At 42.1% G+C, this 26,472-nt stretch overlaps 1 protein-coding gene across 1 annotated transcript in view; it reads left to right on the forward strand.

Moving 5' to 3' along the window:
- The window catches only part of T265_05014 (hypothetical protein), a gene marked incomplete at both ends in the record, with an annotated part of 64,406 nt that overhangs the window by 4,728 nt on the left and 33,206 nt on the right, over positions 1–26,472 (forward strand). The window contains 4 exons of the mRNA XM_009169904.1: positions 5,239–5,378; positions 12,537–12,770; positions 14,349–14,501; positions 25,448–25,610. Of these exons, the coding sequence (XP_009168168.1) occupies positions 5,239–5,378; positions 12,537–12,770; positions 14,349–14,501; positions 25,448–25,610 (690 nt within the window). The remainder of the gene's footprint in view (positions 1–5,238; positions 5,379–12,536; positions 12,771–14,348; positions 14,502–25,447; positions 25,611–26,472) is intronic.

The following is a 26,472-nucleotide window of genomic DNA, read 5'->3' on the forward strand; positions in this document are numbered from 1 at the left end:
AGTCGATGTCGAAATGGCATTTTACAAAATCTTTATATCTAATGCTTCCCACTGTAACGGCTCACTCCTTCCAAATTTTTTGTTAAACTTCATTGTGTTATTTACCTCCTCTTCCCGACATGTGACAGACTTTTCTGATATACTGGTTTCTATTATTAGTAATCAGTCTTGTCCGGTAACTGGTTGCTAAAGTTAGATCTTTAAAATGTGTCTTCAAGCTCACAGAAGTACAGCGCTAAAACACGGAACTCTCAGCAATGTTTGCTAAGGTACATCCATCCTCATATGACTTTGTATTTCCCAAACCTCATGTTTGCGGACTGTAGATGGAACAGTCAAAAAAAGAGATTCCCAAACCTAACAACGCGATTGTCTGCCACCGTACGAACTACTACAATCAAAGTCACCACAAGGAGTACCGTAGGAACTCACCATCCCTGTCCATTTCTTAGCTTTATTTACTGCCACCGATATGCTTCCTCGTGCCTTTGTGGATGAATGATACGGGGTGGCATCATGTTTTTGGCTTCAAGTTTCTTAGAGGTGGCGGTGGTATCGGGTAGTTCTAACGAGTTCGTAACGAGGTAAGTGAAACATGGATGCACATCAGTGTTTCAGTAACGAAAGACATCAGGTCTTACCAGGTTTGGTGACTCGACCGTTTGCTGGGTATGCCAAATCACCGGTGATCGAGGTGGGTGTTAGTTTCCCTATCACCTTTATGATACAAACTTCGGGATGAACAAGGTGTGACTGGACAAAAGGGTATGAAGAAATTCGGAATAGTTTGAGTACTGTTGGTGCAGTCCTCCTTTCAAGATTGGGTTAACTCGACTGTGTTCGTGCTTGTTGAAGACATTGCGGTGTATGGTGATTAACTGTCATCCGTAACGTTCATGCTATGAGTTCCTCTCCGGATGGACATTTGGAGGTATGCGCAGCTTAGTGTGGTAGGTTGGCACAAGTTCCCTCCCCTATCGACTCTCCCATCCTCCGCCCAATGAATTTAGATCTAATTACACATGTTTTCTTGTCAGTGTAATATCAGCGTTGATGTGACAGCCTGAGATGACTACGTCCAAAGTGATCTACCTGAGCTGGCCCAACGGATTTGTATTCTTAAAAAACCAATTGTGTGGTGAGGTAACATCGTTCAGCGGTGGCGTTTAGGGTAACAAGCGTCATGCCTTACTGAAACCTGAAGAGCGGATTGTATAAAAAGTTTGGCAATCAGCAAAGCAGAGTGCGTAGCTGAGCAATAATCCAGTGCCATTGTTCCCAACACGCTGCTCCACGCATATTTTCGAAAGAAAGCGTTCGTGAAACCATAGCAGCATCACACGTGAGACCCATACCGTGAGATTGTAGATCACTACTTTGAAGTTCCATTCAATGGCACCAAAACTATCAAGGTACGAGTTTAAACAAACGGACTGATCAAGATTACAGTGTTCACCTGTGTGCCGGCTTCTGACGGCAGCTTCACACGTTCCGTATATCACCGAACCTATCATACTGTCATGTCAGTAGCAATTCTCTCTAAAAGACCGTTTATTTTTACTACTCATGTCACAGAAAAAGGCCCACAGAGTCCATCACTCATTCATGGAAGTGATGCTTTTTGCGGTACCGTTTACTGGGGCAGACCTTGTTCCTGAGCCGTCTGTCGATGGGTTGTATCTGTCACTACCTAAACGTCGTCCCCAAAATACACAAACAAGTGAAAAACCATGCTACCAGTATGTCTCTATCCACTCGATGGAACCGTTTAAAGACGAATCTTGTGACTGAACCAATTTCGGAACTGATAATATTCACTATTAACCGGACATGCCTCGGTAAATTTTGTCTGATGGCTTGTTGGGTGTTCAACAATTAATCACTAGATATAAGATAGTAATGGGTTCAACATTGTTCGTCTTAGTATGTGGACTTTTTTGAGGAAAACGCATTAATCAATTTCCCAAGCAATACATCGCTTCCGATACCATTAGTGGCTGTTGATCTGTCCTCCAAGCTTGCCAAGTATTTTTGAGTAGCATTTGTCAAGCTTGCTGAGCAGATTGACAACCAATACTACTATGTTGGTTCCACTCTAACAAATCATACTGTTATACTGACGGCTGGGACTTCACACACATAAAGTAGATTGAGAATAATCAGAGATTTCCGGTTTTACTCTTGCAAACACTGACCAATCCTGTGAGGAAATCAGGAGGGATGAGCACTGACCATTACAACAGGTCATTCCTAGGGGACAAGTCCGAGTTTCACCTTACGATTATCGTTGACACCTCTTGGAGTAGGTTCGTATAGTTACACACTTGGTTTACATCGGATCCTAACGTATGAATTGTGGGTACCAGAGCCAGTTGGCTCGTTACGAAAGGCGAAACTTGAAAGGCTAAACTCATTGGACGTGCGTAAGTACAACTGTCATAGTATCATCGAGAAAGGGTGGGGTCTAGGTTGGCCAATGAAAGGACTCAGAAGTAGCCTCTCGATATGCAGTCATTGGGTAAATCAGTACACCTTGTCCATGAGGTATGCCAAACACTTGATAGAGTCCATGGTCCTTGTCCAAAGTAAGAAGACTAGGTATTTGACCTTCTCTGTTATGCTGTAGACCAACTGGTGTGTGCCTTTGTGTCAAAAAGCTGGAAGCGCTTGTGTTTGAGGTTCTTTGAAAATATGCCTTTTAGACCAAACTCGGTCGTTACGGAAGTACTTTTGGAATATTTTGTTAAACTGTGATTGGCAAAACCTCTGATTTGAGAAAGTGTCGGTACCGATGAACTTGTCCAAACGGCCATTCTATGTATTCCTCAGGCCCGAATGACTGATGACTATCTTAAGGTTGTTGGTAGCTGTTCATCTACTGTATTATATTCCAAACGCAGTGGACTAGGATCATTCCAGATAACCGTAGTTGGCATTTTCAAATCTCATTGCAAAACGTCTAGTCCATATATTTTCTATCTCTGAATTTCATATCAGTGCACACTAAACGTCACAGCCATTGCTGTACTGTTCCAGTGATGACTTTGTACAAAAATTGCATCCATAACCATTTGACTAACACAGCTTTGAAAGGCGAGGTTCATCGATGCTATTTACTGAGTATTAAAAATCTGTGTTGGTTTCACTCACTCACTCTCTCTCTCTCTCTGTAGGATGTACGCGAAGCGAAGGTCACTCCTCTCAAATGATTGCACTGCTAAAGCCAGCTGATGACTAAGCTAAGCAACCTGACCATCCGTGACCCGATATTTAGCAAGTGGTGGACTAGGAATTCAACCGCATGTTTTAACAAAGATGTAGTCAAATCCTGGAAATCTCAGCTGCGCGAAGCATGTGTCTCATCTCTAACTGCGTTCACAAATTGACTCGTTTGCCACCGACCATAAGCTGTTGACAAGGAACACCGGCAGTTTGTGGCTATTTTGTGCAGTTGGTGTCCACACAATTCTTGAATGCAATGAACCATATCATGGTGCATGTCGCCCACCAAAACACAGCAGAGCAGGATTGGATTTTCTAATCCAACTTCTTCGATGCCATGAGGTGGTGAGATGGCTCAGTGGTTAGAGCACGAATTCACTCACCAGAGAGTCCGTTGTTCGAACTAGAACTCTGCTTCTAGACTTCACCTGTCAAGGCTTGGGTAACCTGGTAGTATCCCAGCCCTCGTGCTTCTTTTTGGTGGCATGTCAGTTGGGTACCGAAGGGTACTACAGCTGAAACACGTCATGGGAAACGACACAAAACAAAGGATAAGGGCGAACTTTAGTGTCAATTTGCGTGACAAAAACAACTGAAACCATTTCTCCATTGTGTTTTCTACGAAATCATAGTTTTTGAATTGATAGCGTGGTAGTTTTGTGAACAAAAACGTCAAAAGTTTGTTTATTTTGCGTGATTAATGAGGTGGCCAATGTGTGAGAGATTTTTACTGCATTCACCTCCAGCATCTGGTGAACGATTTCGCTATGTCGCTTCGTAGACCAAAATGATCAACTACCGTATCTGCACACGAAAACTGCGAATTATCAGGCGGTTTTTCAGCGGTCACTCACCAGATCACGCATCGAAAACGCTTAAATCACACACCAATTACTGTCCTACTTGCAACCTTAGCTAACGAAACGTAAACTACAATTTTTGTGTACGTGGCTACCACCTGCGTCACGCGTCAGGCTTACGAACTTTAATCACAGTAGGTCAGGTTTTATTCATGTTCGTGCAATTATCGGACACGAATGGACATCCCCCTTTTCACACTACACACAGTAAATAGACATGCAACTCAGACCAAAAACAAACTAACTTATTCCGCATTTTAGTACCCAAATTATCCTGGTATAGAAGGAGTCGTAGGATGAAAGTGGTATTTCACTGATACCAGAAACCCGAAAATTTCCGCAACATCATTAGTCGACTACTCACTGTCGAACTCAACTACCACTGGATTGACGGCTTTCTTCGTTGATTCGGGTTATTCAAACACCACAACACTCTCCTGTTTTCCTTGACCAGCCCTTCCAAGGGCAGCGAGTCGTACAGCAGCTGATAAGGTCTGGTTTTACTTTCTACCTTGTGTACTAGCTCCCCTGCAACATGGTTACTTTAAATCACACAATGCACATCACATGCCTGCATCGGGGGCCCAAATGAATAACGTAAGAAGGGAAAAGGCCTGTAGAGATGAAAGTTAGAGATCAATGAAATATTTTTACCACACTGAAGACGATCATAGTGACCCTCCCTAGGCTTAGGTCATTCCTGCGTTTCTGTGTTGGGTGGAAACCACCCCTACGGTCAGATCCTGCTAACAGTACTTGGTCGTGTTGCTTTATTTAGCAATCGCGGTTTATACAATGAATTATCCATTCAACATGAAGTCAAATAGAATACATGTAATCGGTCTCACTGGTGCTGTAAACATTGTTTACCAGTTGGGCGCACACAATCTTATGACTGAACACGACTCATGCCATTGGAGACTGTTCAACAGCCAACTGCTAGCTTCGTCCCTGTTGAATCCCACCAGTTATGTCTAACATCCGGATCTGCATCGACCTGGTTTCATAGTTGACGTCGTTTGCATCAGAAGACCAAATTATCACCGCCATGTCCATAAAATCCAAACATACTCTTTCATGATTACTTCTCTTTCAGAAAACTGAACTTCAGACCATGTTCATACTTTTATGCCTGCTCGGTTTCCTCTAAAAACAGATAAGATTTTTCGAGATATCGCCAGTCTCCTTCCACGAGCGACTTGGTCTGACAAAGTGGAAAGAAGACTACGTGCACAAACTCAGCTCGAACAGGCTCCTACCGCTATGTTGTACCAACAAATTTTGTAGACAGTCAAGGTGAGCTTTAGGTCGTCAAAGTGGGTTATTTGTGCTTGTGAAATTTATCATGAGTTTACCATACAAATCAGAATGTTCGCTCCTCTTTCTAGTTGACCATAGAGTGGTTTGTGTTTCACCTTTGGTATGGATGATGCATATATGGTTGTGGTCCTCCGGGGATGGATGGAAAACTGTCTCACAGTTCGTAAAATGGTTTCAGGACATTAATGTTCCCCATGACTTTAAGAGGGTTTATTGAGCAATGCAATGAAGAGCTGTCTTATCCATACTTGGGCTCCTCATTACAACACGCAGCCAGGTAGAAACCATGGTGCAGCACAGGCGTTTTGCTACACGTCCGTGGTACAGAGGTTGGGTAGTGGATCACAAGATGTGTATAAAGCCCGTCGTGACTGTTTTCGTGGCTGTTGGCAATTCATCTTCAATCTGTATAACATCTCAGACTCTAGTTTTGTTGTCTAAAATCGAGAATATCTATCGACTGGCAAGCAGACTGGTTCCGGATAGCTGGTTATCTGGCAGTTTCACACGGATGGTGCATTTGTATGCGGACTAGACTTACTTGATGAGCCCCGACTGAGACAAACTGGTGGTAAGCTGTAGAAGGGTCTTCAGCAACCATATGAATAGTTGGCTTCGGTGAGTGTTTAAATCCCGTGGTTCCATCAAGACTGTACAGGGAAAGATTAGCGACCTTCCATGGCAAAATTTAACTATGATTGTAGATTGCAGCATTCTGTCTTGTCTCTGAGCTCAACAATGTTTCACGGATTTACTTTGATGTCTATGGAAACATCCCGACAATTCGAACTGGCATAATTCTGCCGGTCTATTGATATCGCTAATTCCATGCTATCCGTATTCCGGAGTATAGGAAGTAGCATTTTCTCATTCATATCAAGGAGTCGATTGCTTGCAAAGCTTCTCGGAACTCGGTTGCTTTTTCCACAAAATTGTGGCGTTATGCCATTATTCCTTCACCTGCACCAGCTACGTGTAATGCATTTACTTCACTCTCTCTAGTAATAACGTCGGAAACACGTTAAAGTTTTGTGTGATGGTTGTGAAGTTTCACATTCAGGATAGTCACACAGTGTGAATCAGTAACTCATCCCTTCTTAAAGTTGATATGACGAACCGAATCAGGGGCGGTCACGAATTGTTAGTTGTCGAGGCGATTGACTGCTCAAGATGATCTTGAGAGTTCGTTTGGGGTCAACAGATCGACCTGTGGATATCACGTTTGTCTTTCGACGAGGCCGGTTCAGTGTTTCTGTGTTACATCACGGGTCGTTTCTATTCCTTGACAGCCCTCAGTAAGTTCGATACGTATTTGGCTTCTATTTGTTCAAGATAGCACTAACTGGATCTACCTAGGCACGTTACACAGCATTCACAAAACGTTGATTGATCAAATGAGAGACAGAATTTTTAGACAAACATCGGGTACAAGGTTGGATGTAGGGGTGCCTGGTATGAATGCAGTCACTCTCGACAGAGCCCGTGGTCCAAGGTTAGCGTAACCATGATCTCCCTTGACCAGCATTCATAAATAAAGTAAGTGATGAGTTTCTAAAAGGCCAAAAGTAGTAGCTATCTGCAAAGAGTTTCGGACAACCACTTAAGCAATGTCGAGTCAGGTAAAAGTTTCAGAAATCGGGACAAGGAAATACTTCTATCTACCGTGTGTTTAAACGAGCTGTTCTAGGTGACTATTTCACGATGAACACCTTTCAGAAGTATATCATACGTGCATAGTTTCATAACTTGGATGCACAACGCTATCACGTATCCTAGTTTACAAACTCACATAAAATTAAGTGACGACTGATAAATGTAAGTAGAATGTGGGCTACATCTATGATGCTGTTATATCTGCTATATCTAGGCACCCATTTAATGGGATAAGTCAAAGACACTGGGATTTTTAAATTTGCTCTTATTTCTGTGATCAGTTTATTATTAAATAGGTTTGTTTGCACACAGAATCTGGTCGTTTTCAATAGCACAGCAGTGGAATACCATTCTCTGGTTGTCATACAATTTCGGAGTCTTGCAACCAAAAAGCACGACCACTGACAGTCAATGATAATTCCGTATTAATGAACCCAACCAAACGACCTGCCTGTCAGTTTTTGTGAGGCAAGCTTCAGCAGTACCTAATTTGTACTATAACTCGAATTCCAGTAGAGGTATTAAACTTCCCAACTCACTGTGTTTCAATCTTTCCGCTTAACACTATCAACAAACTACAACAAACACAGAACGGAGAACATCCAACGATCGCCTGACTCTCCCATCTGAGAATTCGTCACTCAGCGGGTTAGTCAAGTCCAGATCAAGTGAAACGAGCTGTGTGACTGAACGATAGTGGCGCTACACCGTGTCTAAGTAAGGGCTGTTCATAATGCTGATCAGCCATTCTTGGCTGAGTGACATATTGTTCAACTACAAACCGAAGATGCTAACACAAATCTCCCCGCTGATGCATACTACTAATAACGTCCTGTATGGATGAAACAGTTTCAGCATATACTTACTTCCCGGCAAGGCCGTTGGTTATGCACTACTGATAAGCTCAAATGAAAACGAAACCTAAGTCCAGTGCACCCCCATTTGGTGTGGACTCACCAGAATAATTACGCCAGTACAGGACGACGACTATTCAAACGAGAGTGATGTGAATATGAACAATACTACTGACTTCATTTACAAAATCATGACAGGACTGTAGTTCCAATTAACAGTCGCTGGAGCGTGTGCTCCAATTAGTTTACGAAGGCGTCACAATCTCTAACCATTAGGTCCTAATTCACTGTAACAGTCCAACACCGTAGCCTGTTTTCTTATCAAACTTCATTCATGCCTCTTGACCCAAATTTCTTGACCTTAATTCTTCCATATTTTAATTGCAACTAACTCCTTGGAGTAACGAAGTTCTAGGCAGTGTTGCATTGAAGGTGGGATGCAAAACTAGCCAGAACCGTGTTTTAAGCAGTGTTTGAAAAGTATAAATATCACCTGCAGTTTCACATGAATGAGTAGACATAGTATACTAATTTTTGAGGATGTTGAGAGGCAAAACAGTCAATAACTAGCGGAGGCTTCTGACCTAAGGCGGCTTATTTTCCCATCCGATGGATTAATTTGGGAGCAATTACTTGTTGATGTTATGCTTTAAACAGACAACTCAAGCGTCTTTCTCCACACAAAACCTGTAATAAGGCTGCCAAAATTTCCTTGACAGCCCGTCACCGATTTCGCTGTTCTTGAGGTGTAGTTCCTGAGTTCCCGTCAACTTTATTTCCTACGTGAATGCCAAATTGTATACTACTGTATACTACTTCAAGCATTTGGAAACTAAGTCGGTGTTAACTGAATACTCAACTTAATCCTAACTAAAACTCTCTGAAGAGTGTAGTTAGCAAACCATCCACATTGGGTCTAATTCTCTCTCCCGCTAGCACTAACTGAACGTCTACATGAGTATTACCCAAGAATTACCTGACAAAAGCTGGTTAGACATGCGTTAGGAAGGCGTTTATCCACGATACAAATGAGAAAGATCTAACTCTAGACAGACAATACCTCAGCAGAACTCACGCTTCAAAGGACATCGTCACTATTTGTCCCTGAATAGGAATTATTTCCGCGGAGAGATCATTTGGGAGCCTACTAAATGTGTATGGTTTATTTTCAATGAGTGCAAAATAAAGGAACGGTTGTGGGGAGGTAGTTGAGAATTAGGCTTGATGAAGAGCAAATTTCTCCTCCCAAACTTATATGTCGTTTGCTGGGCATACCATACGTCTTCAGTGTCAAGTTGTTTGGCCTTCAGTGAATTTTCGATGGTGACTCCACTGTGTCTGGACCGAAATCTAAGGATGGCTTGGTGATTAGGTAGGGTGTCCGAAAGAGGGTTCATCCTCCAGCATGAAACTGGAGGAGTTTGTAACCTATCGAAAAGTTTCATTTGACGTCGCTCCGTTGTTACACTTCAACTGATTTTTTATTGAGATGTCTCGAGAGCACCGGGATATCTGAACGTGAATTGTGTTTAAAGTCCAATGGCATTAATTACGTACAAAATGCCACCGGAAACTATTTTTGTTGATTTTTACAGACAACTTGATACCTAGGGTGAGGAAACATGGTGTAATGACATATGCACCCATAGCTTTATGATCAGTCACCCACTAACCTTGTGCCGAAAACATGGCCCTACCAGCGCCACCTATGGTGTATGGCCAACTGATCTGTAAAGAGAGAGATGTCTTCCGTGCAAACCATCTCGCTCTCCTCATTATTACTGATTCGATATTCTCGCCAGATCGTCACAACGCCTCAGGGATCCCAACGGTCAAACAGAGTCTTTAGAGAACTCCGCACGTAGCGGCTAAATCTTTGATCCATAAAGTGAGGCAGATCAAACAGCAGCATTGTGCACTCTAATTTTGACAGTCAAAATGGCATTATGTTGACGCCACAGATGTCGAAGGTTGGCAAAAGCTGCTCTGATCTTCATGGTTTCAGAAGTGATTTTGTATTCCGATAACCCATCGAGACTTACAGAGGTGCTCAAATAGGCGAACCTATCTACCAGAACCGATCGACTATTCCACAAGCATGAAATTTGGACTCGGTTCCACCCAGTCTTATGGTATTACTTTACACTTTCCAGGCGTAAACAGCGTTCTGAGCAATGCATTTCTAAAGGGTCTGATCTAAGATGAACAATGTCGTCGACTTAGTTGATATTCGTGAGAGAAGGCCGCGCGCATATTTTTTCATCCCCAAACTGTTGCAGACAGGCAAAGAAGGCTTAAACAGTACGTCGATTAAAGAGCCACGTAAAAAAGTGCCGAAATGGACACCATTGCCTGTCACCACTGGATGTGCTTAACTCAAAAGAGAGTTTAAAGAGTGCATGATGCGAGCATTTTGGACCGGGTGCTTTGTTACCCTGAAGCAGTAGTCAACTCTCATCTTGGTTCCATTCGGGTGTATTTGATCCTTTCAGAGGTTGGAGAGGCCAGCTGAACTGTTCTTTAAAGCGTCTGACCATTGTCCAAGACAACATTCCCGCGAGTGAAGTGGGGTTCTGTTCTTTTCAGAAAGCTTTATGTTTTCATTATCTGGCATTTGGGGGATTTGTGTTCACCATCAATTGTTGCTGGTATGATTTTTCTCGCATCAGTGAGATCTGCTGATCGTTCAAGCGAACTCGAGCAGGCGGTCTGAAGTGCTATGACCATGGCTCTTTTTAGCTTTTTCCAGTAGTAATCAAAATCATCCGGTCAAGTGGCAGAAATGAACAGTAGCTGGCTGTCACACTGTATAACCGAGTGCGGGCCCGCTTGCAGTTCATGGCCTCCAGTCAACTCTGTGTGCGCATGTAATCAAAAGTTGTGCTGGCTAAAGAGAAACGACATTCAGAATATTACTGTGTATTTGATCTCTTAAGTCTGTTTGGTGAGTGTTAACTCGGCAGCGAAGACGGGCTTCCTCCCGTCTTAGGTGGTCGATCTGAATATTTAAATCACTTGCTAGACTCATGCTATCTCCGCTTCTTGCTGACCAAAGCAACTGTGACAACAGTCGATGGGAGCTCTCCTCTGCCTAGAGCTGCCATCTGCCAGAGCGTACGCTGACAATAAATAGACGCCGTTTGCCACAATGAAATGTCATGATCTCAGCTGAACAGCACGAAGTTGGCTATTTGCTGAGAGCAAACTCAATAAAACACACTCAGCCTTTTGCCTAGGCACAAGTCTCACGTCGTAGTTTCAGCGACCATCTGCGTCAACATCACCAGATAACCGAAGGATAAATTACGAGAAATGTGGGTTCTTCCCGAGTCGTCTGAGGAGCAACATGGAGCAACCGACTACAGGAGAGCAGAAATCAGCGTTTGTTAGAACGGCAGCCTCGTCCACCATCACCTGTAGGTCTCCGCAAAATAATTCTCCCCTGCAAGTCACCGGTATTCGACATTCGGAACACCTTACTAGATTACCACATTCCGCATGCTTCGAGGGTTCATTTCAGTGGAAGAGTTGGGTTGCAGCATATCTGCCACGTACGAATTCCGCTGCTTTGGTTTGTAACCTAATAGACGCACAGGTTCGATGAGTATGTGATGACTAGTGTCGCTTCAAAAAAACAGTAGCGGGAATTCTTGGCTCAGTCACCATTTGGGGGATTATCTGTGGACCTCGGGAGAGTACGGCTAAAGAGGTTTGCGGAAGCTTCGTTAGCTTCAGAGTTGGCGTTTTTTGTTTCGAACATAATACGAAAATGTGCTTTTTCCGAAACAGTATTCGATACTGGCACGACTGGTTGATCCGCCAGTATACCGGACTGGAGCGAACAACCCAACTGGCTTGGTTTCTTAGGCACATTAATTTAGTTTATGACTGCATAAACACATCCCCCGGAAGAGATTCCACGCTTTTTGTCACGCAAAACGGATATAGAAAGTTTACTGGGACGGATATCTTCTAACTCCAATAAAGCTGGGATTCGTTGTGGAACATGCGTAGTTCCTGATTGATTGACTATGGGCATTCATGTCAGCGTCTTTTCCGGAACATTTTGCTTACAACAATATGGAATGATCTGTCAAATACAATCCTTTGTACGCCCATCTGGTGTCGACGGTAGACTTATTCGAATCCATATTGGGATACAAATGAGTGAATTTAGTGAGTTTCGAACAATTTGGGTTAAAGTAAAACATAACGAGACAGCCCCTACCTGATGAGCATCAAGAAAGGCCAAACCGATCGTGAACAGTCGAAGGGTTTTCAGCAACCCCGTGAGCAGCATCTTTCATGAAAATACACACACCAGCTGCAATATGAGGTGTTTTTGTGCAGCACATTCAGTTGAAGAATATCACAAAAAAGAAATCCAGCTGAAGTCTAGATGAATCATCATTATTACCAACTGGTAAGCGGGTGAGTGTTTGTGGAATTTTGTACAATTTAAGTCCTTGTAGAACATAGGGTTGGCGGAAACTCGGAGAATACTTCTGACTGACGTTTACCGCAGAAATAAACAACCTTAAGGACTGGTCCTTTTACGTCAATAAACGTTCACGTTGACTGCGTTCTTGTGACACACTTTATCTGGTTCTTTTCTCAATTTTAACAGATGGCTAGTGATAAAAGATACTTATCTACTCTACCTAAAAAGATCCGTCAAAACGGACCAATCAGTTGAGGAGATGGACATTGAACGCTTCTTTCAAACTGGAGCCTTTATGAATAAAGTGAAGCGACAATGGAGGTTTTGCAAAGTTCTACTCATGGATCAGTCGTTTGCCTTCATTAGAAAGGTTGAAACTAATGCGAGGAATTACTACCTGAAGGTCTACAACACACATGGGTAAGAAGTCCTTGTCTTTAGCAATGTTACAAAACTGGTACTTCACGTATGTGCAGTAGATAATATTGGTGGGTTTTCCGATTAGCATTTGGGCTACACGAAATCTTCACTGCTTCGCAATGGTAGTGCTATTTACGCATAGTAGATTTTAAAATATCTACTTTTTTGAAGTTGGGTTTCCATTACCTTCTCAACTGGCTCTCACGGATGTGGAACAAAAACAAACTGTCAGACAATCAATTGGAAAATATTTGGGACCGATTGGGAAGTCATTGTTTCAGAGGGTTTTGGTAGACAATAAATAAGCAATAAATCCACCGATTGTTTACCAAAACCCTCTGAAACTGTCAGACACATAATAGTAGCAGCTAATAAACAGGAGACCTTATTTTTGCCACAACATCATTAATGCGGTTGCCGAAAACTCCAGTTATCGGTTGTACCCTTAAAGGAGATCGTCTCCATATTGAACACGAAGCAAAGTTTTAGATATCCCCAACAATGACGTTTCATTTAATTTCCATCAGCTGAATGGATCCGAGTCAAACGTATGCATTTTATATGTAAAGACAGAAAATCCTAAACGAGAGATTCAGCTGGGTTCAAGTTGAGTCTCCCGTCAAAACCAGATTGGTATGTACTTAGCTAAACGCAACAATACTTTGGGCGAAGCAAGTATGTTCAAAATTTGGATGAGTGCTGACTGAATGAAGTGATTGTGAAAGAATTGTGTGATTCACCTTAAAGTGTTCTACAGTGTTCTGCTTTTGTTCGGACTGTGCAATCGCATTGGACGTGAGAAAATATGTTCATCAACAGAAGGTAAATATGAAGAACTTGCTGGAATAGTTGAATTTGGAAAACGGATGAGCTGTATTTCGCAAAAACTGGGGCCTATCCAGCAGATTGATAACTTGGAGTACCTTCTGGTAATCTACTCTAACAAGTTCCTTCTGAAAGTGTGAGGATAGCGTAGCTGGCTCGCAAAAACATTCTGCATGAAATGTCTCCCACGGGTTGTGGTAGAAAATGATTAGTCATGTCGGCATTCTAAGGTATCTTCGTTGACTTGTCGGTTATCATTTGTGCAGATCTCAACGCGTATCGTCAGAAAGTGGCGACAGTACGTACTACTAATAGAGCTAATCTTCCGAGTCAGCCTCAACAAACTAGTAGCACTATAGGGCCTTATGGACCGAAGAAATTGAGGCACACCAACTTTCAGCAGCAGCTTTAGTAAGAACCTTCGAGCAATCACGTAACCAAGTCTGGACAATCGTCTGACCAAGTTTTCCATGGTGCTAATTCAACCGACGTACGTCTAATCTGTGACACGCTGTTGCATCTAGTTTAACATATTTAGTCGCTTCGCTTAAATACGAATTGGCTTGTGAATGTTGTATAGAGTCGATCTGATGATCTGAAGTTTATGTTTGGGACAAGAATATTGAAATTACTAAAGCTTGTGCACTTAGAAATACTCCTGCATGTTTTGTCTGCAATCAAAATTTAATTGAGTTCAACATTTTAAATTCGAAACTCTGTTTATAATGCTCTATCCACCTACTCAATTCCAAGGCGCTTGATTTTCGCTTGCCAAAGTGAATGGCATCTACAGAACTGGGTCGACGAATTGGCTACGGTGCTAAGTACAGAAGGAGCGCGAGATTATGTGGATGATCACCGTTTTGGTTCCTTTGCCCCTCCACGACCCAATACACATGTCACCGTGTAAGTAACCGTCTTCGACCGCAGTTGTCTCTAGCCCCATTACGAACGTGTCGTCTTCATTCAAAGCAGGATGTGTAATCTCTGATCTTTTCTGACATGTTGTTAACCCTTGCTAGACAACTTGACAGTCTGTAGGCAATGAGGTTTTTTATTCGGAGTGAGGAGGTGGCAGTTACCCAGCGCTGAGCTTCGGAATCATCCAGAAGATCTCATCATGTCTAGCTTGACAGCTGTGGTCCACGAGAACGTCGTCACCACATCAACTGATGGTCATTTGGCACGAAACGTATCAGCTTCGTATGGTGGAGCAGTTTCCGATCTAATCTAGCGAACTGTTTGGTGCTTATCAGACTGTCCACGAGGACCGATGATCAATTGAACTGCAACATCGTCATCATCGACGGCATGAAATCAGTGTTCAACACCGATGCTTTGCTGCCGTACAACCGTGATTTATTTGAGAGCCTTATTGTGAAGAAAAGGATGAAGCTGGACGGGGAAAGGTGCTTATTGCTGGCTTACTACAATCATTCCGAGGTGCCTACACCTTCAAACACCCATTCAAACAATCTGGATAGAAGCTGACAACAAGATCTCCACTGACATCAGTTAGTAGCCATATCTTGCAGCGTCTCCAACTAGGCGCAGTGAGGATCACGCGGTCCCCATGTGGGAAGGCGAGTCGCACGAACAAAAACTTTTCGTGACTTTTTTCATACTCCTCTGCCAGGTCAGGGGTTGGCCACCTCTCTGCTTCCGGCACTCTTAATCGGGCATGGACAACAGCATCTTCGGCAAACCATGGTTAGACATACGCAACACATGTTCCAGCCAACGCGGCTTCTAAAGCTGGACACGTTGTTCACTGGAATTACCTGTTGCAAAAACGAAAACTAGCTTTCTAATCGCCTCGTTGCGTATATGCAGACACCAAACCATGCTAGATAGTCATTGTCGAACTGCCCAGATATAGCTTTTAAACCAAGTTTAGTAACCCACAGTGAACCCAAAGTAAAGTTTAACGCAAGGTTCACTCTCAACAATGGTCTGATGTTCATTCGTATCCAAAAAAGAGTCAGGAACCCCATTTAGCTGCGGCTGTTTCCATTCAATGGACTGCCATAAATTTCGAGTGAAAACATACAGCATTTCACATCCTGTACCTAGCTGAGTTTATACCGAGTCCGTTTGAATAACACGGTTAAGAAACAAAGAATTTAAACTTTTTGCTTTTATCTCTTCGGTCGCAGTACTATTAGCCATCAATTTTACTTCATTAATAGGGACACATATCAATAAAATGAACGGAGTCAATCGTACTGTGATTGAATCAGGTCTGGTTCTTAATTCGGAAGGGAGCTGAGGGCTTGCGCCAATGTCTTTTAGGTCGAGTCGGTAGTGAGTGATCATGATAGCAGTGCTGACTCGGGCCCCTCTTCGTCGAAATATGCGTAGTGCGTAGAAGTGTTTCTGCCAAAACTTCCTCGGAAGTGACCTCGGTGGTGAGTTATCAAGCCATTTTTCAGTTGACAGCACCTATCAATGTTCACAATTTAGCCTCATGAGTCTATTCTGCTTAGTGGTTTGAGCTGTTGCAGGGGGGGTGCCGAGTCATACCGTTAATTGTCAAAGTTACGTCAAAATTAAACAATGGTTTGCCCCACCTGGAGCTGTTCACCTAGACTAGTAATCGCCACCATGAGAATTTTGGTCAGTGTGCCGACTGGTACACAGGTACCTGCTGTGAATTGACAATCAAATGTGCTGTCTGTTTCCAGTTGCATCACTATTACCTGGGTCACCATGATCCCCACTATTTCTTGTGAGAAGTGTGTGAACTGGCTAGGTTCATCTGAGCTGCAGACTCTTCAAACTTGAACTTGTACATTTTAATTAAAACGAGTTTCAACTTTGCAGGGTTTCTCATGTCAATCTGTTCTACGATTTTACTATAAAACAAGATGATTCTCGCGATCTAGATTTCTCTCAGTGGAAGTATAGAGATGGTTCAAAGTAAGGTGAAATGTCTTGAGTGGCTTGAGAACTGATGAGTCGTATGCTTTTCAGGGCATCCTAACTGGATAGAGATTTGTCGTTGGATTCTCTATTAAGGCAATTTAAGATTCAAGGACAACGTGCGGATGAGCCTGACAGAACAAGCTACAAGCCATGCCAAGAAAAAAATTCTATTCGTGGTGAAAACAATTTATCAGACTTTAGCATAATTTGCACTTATTCAGATTCGAAAAATCTGTATCCATTCTGGGTCGGCAGCGACCTGTATTAGTTTTCCCACTTGAGTACAAACTTTAGATTCATACTTGGTTCTGTTTAGATGTGACCAAAACTTTAGAGTATTAGTCATGGCAGCGTGCTGCTTTCCACCTGATGACTAATTAAGTCTGGCTGACTCATTTAGTCACCAAAATACATGTTTAAAGGGCGTGTCATCCTGGTCACACTTTTTCTCTATATACATGTTTTGTTATCTGTAATTGTTGCTCATGTCGTTTCCAGATCTATTGTGCGGATGTCTCATTCTATCGGTGGTATTTTGTCAATGTTCTATTGTTAGGCTCTTGGCCGCATATTCAATGGCACAGAAAGAATTCAGTTTTTTTTAATTTCGACTCAAGCAAAAGACAGTTTGCGTTAAATGCATTTTTACAGTAATGAATCACTATGATCAGTATGATTCACGGTTGGATACCCATCGATCTTATGAAGAACTACCACTATTTTGCGGTTGATCAGCTATTTATTAGAACGGTCCTTTTACTATGAGCTGACCGGTTTTGTTAGTTCACCTCCCTACAGTACACGGACAGTGAGATGTTGGACAAGGAAAGAACTACAAGTAGTTGAGACCTTTTTACAAGAAGCAAAATGCTAGAATCATCGAGTTTATTGCTTTCCAGGAGGTTCGGATAGGACCCAGTGCTCCAGAAAAAAAGCAAATTCTCCAAGCACCAAGAAAAATAAGACCATACTTCATGGCGTTTCACATCCAAACTATTCAGTAGGATACAAATTTGAACCCCATGACTGTTCCAGAAAATCAGGAAAACACTCATTCTCTTGGGGAACGAAGCCCACTGAGGGTTTCAGAAAAGGTACCTCATTAAAATTTTGTCAATGAAATGTTCATTCTAACTGTTTTGGGGATACAACATCCAAGTAGGAGCCGGTTGAGAGGCCAAATATATTTCCAAAAGATAAGAAATTTCCTTACTTAGTAGCAAGCCTTCAAGCCTGTGAGAAAGAAGTGTGTTTCCGCTCACGCATTCTGGTTTTCTCCGCAGTTTACTTACCGAAACATCTTGTTTGCGTACACCACGAGATTTCTCAAGAACACCTCTTCAGATTGACTAAGTAAGAGTGCTGTGGGTGTTTTGATCGTTAGCCAATCACCGGTGACTTACTGCAAGCAGTTCTGATCGCAACACACTTTGGCACAAAACTGCTGACCTTACTTGCGAAGTATCGTGTATTACAAGTCAATCGACGAGGAATTTAAAGCCCCCAAATGCAGCTGAGACAAGATTTACTCATGTTGAACCATTTGTGGTAGCATCAGCTGCAATTAGCTCATAGGTAAACATTTCAAGGGAGTGTCGTTTAGTTCTATGGAGTCCTCAGAAAGACGTTCATTCTACAGTAGTGTGATCAACCTTCGCTTTCAGCGATAAGTTATTTCTTTGGTGGCAGAATACTCCGTGGCACCGTTCATGCATTACCCACACGATGAATGGTGTCGACCACATTCGTGTGTGGAACGGTCACTGTTATGGAATGCATATCTCCATCGAAAACCGTTACGTGCGCAACGGTACTGCTGTATACTTGTTTTCGACACCAAAATATATCGAACTAAGGTACCAAGAAATTGGAGAACAACTTCAGTCACGGTGATATGTTTTCAATTACCGGTAAAATCTACTCTTAAAATGTCAGAAACATAATTTACCGGTTGATCAGACAGCAGCTAACCTGTTCGCCGATCTTGGCAATCAGCTTGTGGACGTTTCATCACCTACTGGTACGACTGCGTGTCCACTTGCAGCCATGCGTCTGTCTTTAGGATAACATTAGTTCATTTTTTGTTTGTATGACTAGAAGACCTTGTGAAAAGCGACACAGTGGCGGAAGACTATTTGAAGTAATAAAGGACGTGATCTAGGCGATACGAATGAATGCTACGTAGCTTTATAGCTGTTAAAAGTCTAAGTTAATTATCTTACCTGAAACATTGCATCAAACTTGGAACAAAAAATACCGTTACCAGTAAGTCGTGCCCTACTTAACCTCATGATGCAACAAACAAGATCGAGCTTTAACCTTTCATCGCTGATAATAATTCGTCTGCATCATCATGTGAAGCGTGATCGTCGAGAAACAGCAACTTAATGATTTCGATGCATGATACATTTTCTTTTTACTGGAGACGAGGTAAACTTAAGTAATCTTTGTTTGATCTTATTCCCGAAAAAAGGTCGCCCCCATGAGAATTCAAAATGATCTTCTTTGGTTTTGGCATCTTTTCGGGGCGTCAAAATGATTTCCACTATAAGCAGATAAAACTTATGTTTCTTAGAGTGAACAGAATAATAGGTTGGATCCGTATGTACAATAGGGTACAGGATACTAACAGCTGATTGGGTAAGTGAAATTCTGGCTGTTATATCGGAAGGTAAATAATCTAACAAGTGGAGACATTGGATAACAGACATGAATGAAACCTATCCGACTACAGAACGTCTATCAAAGCTGGGCCTTGTTTTTTATCGTTTTTAGAGGGAAATGACTTCCCTCCAAGGTGCATGGATCTGAGCCATTAAAATTCAAAATGTGGCCACCGATGTCGCATTTAAGTGAGCTACGAAAAGTATATATATATATATATATATATATATATATATATTCTCAAAGGCTAGAAGAAACCTAACCAGGGTAATAAAATTCACCAGGTCAATCACCATTTCCACATGATACTCTCGGTTTGGCAGTTGTTTCAGCGCTTTGTTTGCATGCATGCTTTTGCATTTTTATATCACACCTTATGCAAAGTAAATTAGCATATTGTATGGTTCTGTGTTATCATTCGTCTGGCATTCCGACAACATGAACGAAAAGACCGAGTCTGTCAATCTTCTATGTGTGCCGCATCAAACAGAGTCGCGAATGTGTGAGGTCTAATAATAACAACCCGATGGAGCCACTTATGCTTATTATTATTATTATTATTATTATTATGGCTATATTAGTTTGCTAAACTTGAAAAGCACTAAACTGAAGTCAACTAGGCTGAGCGAACACAGTGACGACACTAAACACCTGCTGCGTTTCAGCAGTTTCAGCGATTGCCCGTCGATTTACTAACATAAAACTATGACAGGGAAACAACGCACGGCGTCCTGTGATGTTCGTTAGTGATTACAGTACTCTTCCGCTTTGATTACATTCCAAGTAGGACAAATGCGAACAAGCTATTTGTGGTACATTGGGTGCCTTTTACAATGAGAATCTTTGCAAATAATGATCGAGTCGAAATCATTGTCGGATGGCTTTTCGTTCCTACCCAACTAGCCGGTAGAAAGTTAATGCAAATTTATTGACCGACATTTTCTCGGTAGCCTGCAAAGCAACAACAAACGTAGCCATGAGAAATTGACGTACATCGGTTCGAAGTTCAGTCTACGGCGATGTCGTCTTCGCGGATAGATCAAAATAGAATAGGGAATTATGTAAGAGATTGTTGGCAAATGCTTCCATGGTCAATATTTAGTTCCATGTAGCAGAGTTTTAATTTTTGAGGAGCTGACCCCTCCAAGACAAGCAAAATTGACAGAAAATATCAGAACAATGGACTTGCTGTAGATGTTGTTCCTATACTCAAGGCGTCAAACGTTTGTTTCAGAAGCATTTGTTGGAAATATGTCCAAATACAGGTGAAATGAATAAGGCCTTCGCTGAGGAGTTATTTATTAGAAAATTCCAACTGAAAAGCTACAGACTAGTGGAAGGGAAGCAAAACTCTCTTGTTTACAAAAACTGAATATCCATCTTACCCTTGAACGCGTCTTCCTGAACTTTTCTGGGTACTCATGGACTGTTGCTCAAATGCAAACAAATTCTGCAAAGCGACTCCATAAATTCCGCAACGGATATCCATTTTCAAAAGACGCAAAGCGAATTTACAAGAAAACATACTACTTGCATGCCTCCCCCATCCGTAGTATTACGTTACATTGGAATCAGTTTGCATTTCATAAATCTCGTCTTTCAATAATAGGTCTAGATTATTAGTGGGGAGAAATCACTCCTCCGGTAGCAAAATTTTGCACTGTTCAAGGAAGGCGGTCAGACTTTCCCGGAGACGTTTTTAAGGGCTGGCAGGTAATAACTTCTACTGACTATCCTGATAAGCAGCCAATTTTCCAGGATTTCTTGTAGAGGGGGTATTGTACGGTTTTTTACGAGGAGGTAATTGAAATACTGCCATCTTGAAAATAGAGCCATGGTTACTAAAAACCACATGGACATTCAATCTTATTAGCATGCCAAGCTTGAACTCGTTTTTTCCTAATCTCTCAGTTGGGGTGCATGAAATATGTATGAAGCCACTTACTTTCCAAATCTGCGTAGCAAATGACATGTGCATCAGAATAATTGAAGACGGCAATGACTTTTGTAGGTTTTAGTGCAATTAGCGCCTTAAAGTCAGTTGCTTGATTAGCCAGTCAATCAATGAACCTTTTTGCGAATCCCACTCAAATTCGTGTGAGTTCTCAGTGTGAACATTCGAAAACGGTTAATTTGATCTTGCCAAAATAGTGTTGTTATCTGTAAAACAAAAGTGAATAGGGTTTAAGGAGGGATGCCTGAGGGCCCTTCCATATAAGCCTTGAAAAAATTTCCATATTACCTTTCCAGTTGAATTACTCATCTGATAATCCGACATTCAGTTTATTCGAAACATTTGGCCGGTGATAGAAGGATAACTTATATGTATCTGAACTTGCATTGTCAGAGTTTACTGGACATGAACGATGATCCCAAATGTCTTTTGTACCAATATAATGATACCGCACCGTGTTGCTTGTCAAGATGATTGCAAAATCGATCTGCATGGATCTATTCGTTTCGTTCATCCGGAACTATTAAGTCATCCGAAAGTCAAACCCATTCCGCGGTTGGCTGACACGAAAAGTGGGAGTATTTCCTGAGAACGATAGAAAGGCCCAGCCGGATTTATTTGTTCAGAGAACAGAACTTTCTATCGTGCGACTCCTTTTGTATGCTGAGGGATAAAATAATGCAACCCAGTTTTAAAAATTTTCAACATCTGTCCAACATGATCAGTTTACGGCGTTATATCAGAGGCGGGTAACTGTAGTTATGTCCCCATATACTTTTTAGCAATGACCGTTTCCTGGTCCTGTCCGAACTTCCATACCCCCAAGTGTGGCGTTTCATCGGCTATACGTTAGAGCACCACACTCCAAATAGCAATATCCATATAGGTCGATCGGTACTTGTTTCTCAGGTATCAAAGTGACTCAGAATCAGGTCGCACCAGCAAACCGTCGTACTTCAGAACATGTACTAATTTTCGCTTACCATAGGAAATCATTCCAAGAGCGAGGGCTCTGTTCGTACTATAGTGGATGTCTTTAAACTTGGCTACGTTTCAGATAGATTCTTCGTAACCCTGCCTGATTTCTCACAGATAAAACGCCTGCACATATACGTCGTTGACGATCAATGCTAAGTTTGCAATCCATCCGTCATGATTAATGTAGATTTCGTTGTACACAATTTCGGGCCATACAATGGTGGCGCCTACCTTTGATTTCCGGCTACTCCAAGCTTTTGAGTCCTCATATGCACTAATTCCGAATACAGCACCACGGTGATTTGCTGTGTCACTCGTCGAAAATGTCGGTCTTAAAAAGTGATCGGTTCAAAGTGTGTATTTTGCGGTCCAATTACGTTCACACCTGTGTTCTTGTTAGTAGTGCTCAGCTTGCCAATGACCACTACGGCAGCATTAAGATAGGTTCAAAAAATCCTTGTGGTTTCGTGAGGTGAGCCCTGATACTGATTCCTAATAAGGGTGCGACGGTTGTGCACTGCTTCTCGGCTTCTCATCATAGCTTGGCTTCTGTTACAGAATAAAGCCTCATCCGAATAAATTTAAGATGGTTCGGGGGACCCGATATTTTTTTTCTGAATGAGCATTTCGGCGTTTGAGATAACTGCATACCCGGTGATTCAACGACGATCCAGTAATCAGTCACTCCGAACATAAGACACTTTTGGGAAAGCTCGAATAGCCTTTATCTCTGTGCTCTCTCTAGGCAACTAAAGCTGCGTTCTTTTTTGTAGCTGCCAACGTCGTTCTTGACAGGTTTCATTGCACATTCTTCGCACTATAAAAACCTACTAATAACAGTCTTGCACCCATTTCGTCTTAGTTCAACTTTTCCAATGATGGCGCTTTTGTGAACTTGATCAACATTACATCTATTTTGCCTCTCCTATGCTCTTGAGCAGGAAACAGCGCAATGACTGAGGCTCCAGTAAAGCCAAGACATGATAAGATTATGTCTATTCTACCACTCTCCGAGCTTTTTAGCACTCAACAACGGAGGAAAATTGCCTCGTGTTTAAATTTAACAAACAAACCTCTCTAAAGAGAACAAGAGGTTTCTTCAGTGGAACAGTCAAGTGTTGATGATGTCTTTTAAGTTGACTCGTAAGTGTCGCCTATTTTAACATGAATGGAAAGTGTAGTCTAACTCTAACTTGGTCGTTTGTTCTATTCATCGGAGTGCTGGACTACTGGTATGTTATCCCATCTACCACCCCCCCTAATACGATGCATGGTGCACGCAGTTGGTTTACGTAAGAGTGTTTCATGGGCACTGCCAACTGCTGTGAAGTTATTAACAATATGTGAGCTTAGCACTCAAACTATTGAGGAATTTACGGAACAACTGTGCATCGGGTAGCCAGCAGTTCATGGAACCTGGATGTGTTGACAATTCCGGGTGACTAGAACATTCTAGCAGAAGCTGCTCAGGAAAACATGCGCAATTTACTTGCTCGATGTGATTCACGAATGATTATTATGCACTCTTGTAAACATATTCTAATGTGTACATTGTAGATCCCATTAGCTGAGAATCGAAAGCAGATTGGAAACACCGTAGATGCACATCATACACTTGTGCGTGCTCAACTCGTATTTCCCCTCTCTGTCAGACTGGTTAAATGACCCGTGAAGCTCACAGGCACTGTTCTGATGGATCTTTTGGCAAACCAAAGCACCCCCAAGCAGTCTGAAGCCAACCGGCTTTGTTAAACAACCAGCAGTTCTTGTTAAAAAGGACAGTACAGCGGACCATTGCTGACTAGATGGGTTATGTATGATGGTGTACCAGAGAATGCTCAAGTTAATACGCTATGACCTTATCCAAAAAAAAACAGCAGAAGCTCATCTTATCAAAGCATCTAACTCTCGCATGCCGAAACAACAGGCTACATGGTTCGAATGGAGATATCGCACCTCTCATTCGTGGTACATGATACCATGCATTAAATCCGTATTCAGCTTGGGAGATTCCAGTCGACGTTTACATCTCCTATTGCTTCATGGAAGCTCTATCCTCAGTAAACATTTTATTGGCCGTAACGAAGACACAGAATGCTGAAAGACAATATTTCGATCAGTTGTTGAACCTTCCGTCAACTTAGATTCTTAACCGTCAAACAAATCCAAACTTAACAAATTAGGTGAGAGATGGTGAGGTTGGATCCCACCTAATGTTCACAAGTGCTGCCCACTCGCACTTTTTGATCAACCGATTAAATTAATATTTTCAATATAGAGAAGGAAATTCATTTCTTAAGCAAACATTTTAGCTGAACTGTCGATGCCCGCAAAAGGCTACAAAACGGCCTGTGCTAACTGCTTTGAAATTAACTTAGCGATATTGCAACTAAACTGCTCGTGTCACTCTCACTGTGCCACTTTCTCCAAGCAATCAATAGATCTTCGTCCTGTGTTAAACCCCCGAACGTTTAACAATCTACATGAGCATGCTTTATCGACTTCTTTGTTGCCCTTAACCCGAATAATCCTGTAGACTGTAGGCAGTACCTGTACTTTACATTATCACCCGGTAGGACTACTCAGAAGACTCCGCTTGTTAGTGGCTATACAGCATTGGGACCTTAGGGATGACTGACACCTTCGAATTCAAAACCAACTCTTGGCGGGCTAGAGGTACAACTGGCTAATCCTTCGGAGTCTGAAATCTACGGTATGACAGCGTCGTAATTCAAGCTTGTTAGTAAATCTAACGGGGCCAGACCACACCTTAGTCCCCAAGAATCGGAAAAATTTTCTTTCTTTTCCAAAGTGTTGTGAATGTGTCTACATGGACAATATGGGTGATCCTAAAGAGCTCCAGCTAAATGGGTTCCACCTGATAAAGATGTCCACATTTCTGATACCCTGTTAGAGAGCTTTGATTTAGTGTCACTGTGTATAACTATACGAATGTGCCCATATCAATCGCACGATGTTTAAAACTTTTACTTTTCTCAGTAAAGGAACTTCACTTCCAAGTGATAGCATCTTCACGAGCCTCGAAGTATGTCTTTGGAATCGATATTCATTTGAGTAAATGCTACGTGTTGAACTTGTTATCAATCTGCCGCAGTACGTTAACCAAACTACTTAGTGATAGCATCTCACGAGTCTCGACGTATGTCTTTGGAATCGATATTCATTTGAGTAAATGCTACGTGTTGAACTTGTTATCAATCTGCCGCAGTACGTTAACCAAACTACTTAGCAAATGTAGTTCTAAATATTTTTGTTATATCATCACGTTAATCTCGTTCCCCTCGATTCCACATTCCTATTACCTGCTCAGTTTCATTGATGGTGCATGCTATATGGAGGCGGTGGCCAAAGCAATCGCACAAGCTAGGTATGAAATTTTCATAACCGATTGGTGCATGAATCCTGAAATATTTCTTCGACGCCCCGTCAATTCGAACACATGGAGACTGGACAAACTGCTGCAGGCCAAAGCTGTAAGAATCTATTTCTACCTTTGTATGTAACGTTGATTCCCGTACTTGTCTGTTTTTAATGCGGAGACAAGAAAGTTAAACGCAGTGCTCGCCATCAATATTTTCCCTATTGCCAACTTTCTTGCGACAAAAAAGAAGGCCCAGTTGCATTTGGTACCTTTTATAACTTTAGATATCCTCTCTGTTGGTTATCACTGACAATGGGCGTTGTAATGGAATTGTAGAGCAGTGGAACTGCCTGCCAATAATCATGAGCACATCATTTGTATGGGATCGGGTCGCATGCGCGTAAGGAAGCAGTAAATTCAAGTCACATGGGGTCGCATAAACGACATATCCAGAGGTTCATTCGTAAAAGACTAGAGCGAAGTAGCCTCGAACCAAAGACGAAAAGACGGGAGGTTCCTACCTTCAAAAATAGGTCACTGAAAGACAGCTCATAGCTCAAGATGTAAAATATGGATAGAACTGCGAAGAAACTTCCGAACGAAATTCGATATGCCGATCTCTAATGTTTTTCACTAGAAAATAGTGAATATATTACCGGAGGAGGACAAGAAAGTCAGTTTACATGAAACCGCTGATGAAGGGTACAATACCACGAAAAAAGCAGAGCAGTTAATCGTCATATAAAACCCGATCCCTGGATCTGTAAGAACTGTCTCTTAACTGATCAGACCAGGATACATGTTTATTGCATTTCACCTGCGCGTGCGGTCTACTGTCATTGGTAGTATTTCGGGACTGGATGGACTGCAAACTATCCAGATGTTGGTCACGTTTGAGTGTAATGACAATCTCAAAGCAATGAGAAAACTCAAATTAGGGGAAATGTTTCGCGACCGAAGTCAATGATGTGGAT

This window comes from Opisthorchis viverrini (genome assembly GCF_000715545.1).
Source record: "Opisthorchis viverrini unplaced genomic scaffold opera_v5_88, whole genome shotgun sequence".
In the NCBI taxonomy this organism is placed as follows: domain Eukaryota; kingdom Metazoa; phylum Platyhelminthes; class Trematoda; order Opisthorchiida; family Opisthorchiidae; genus Opisthorchis; species Opisthorchis viverrini.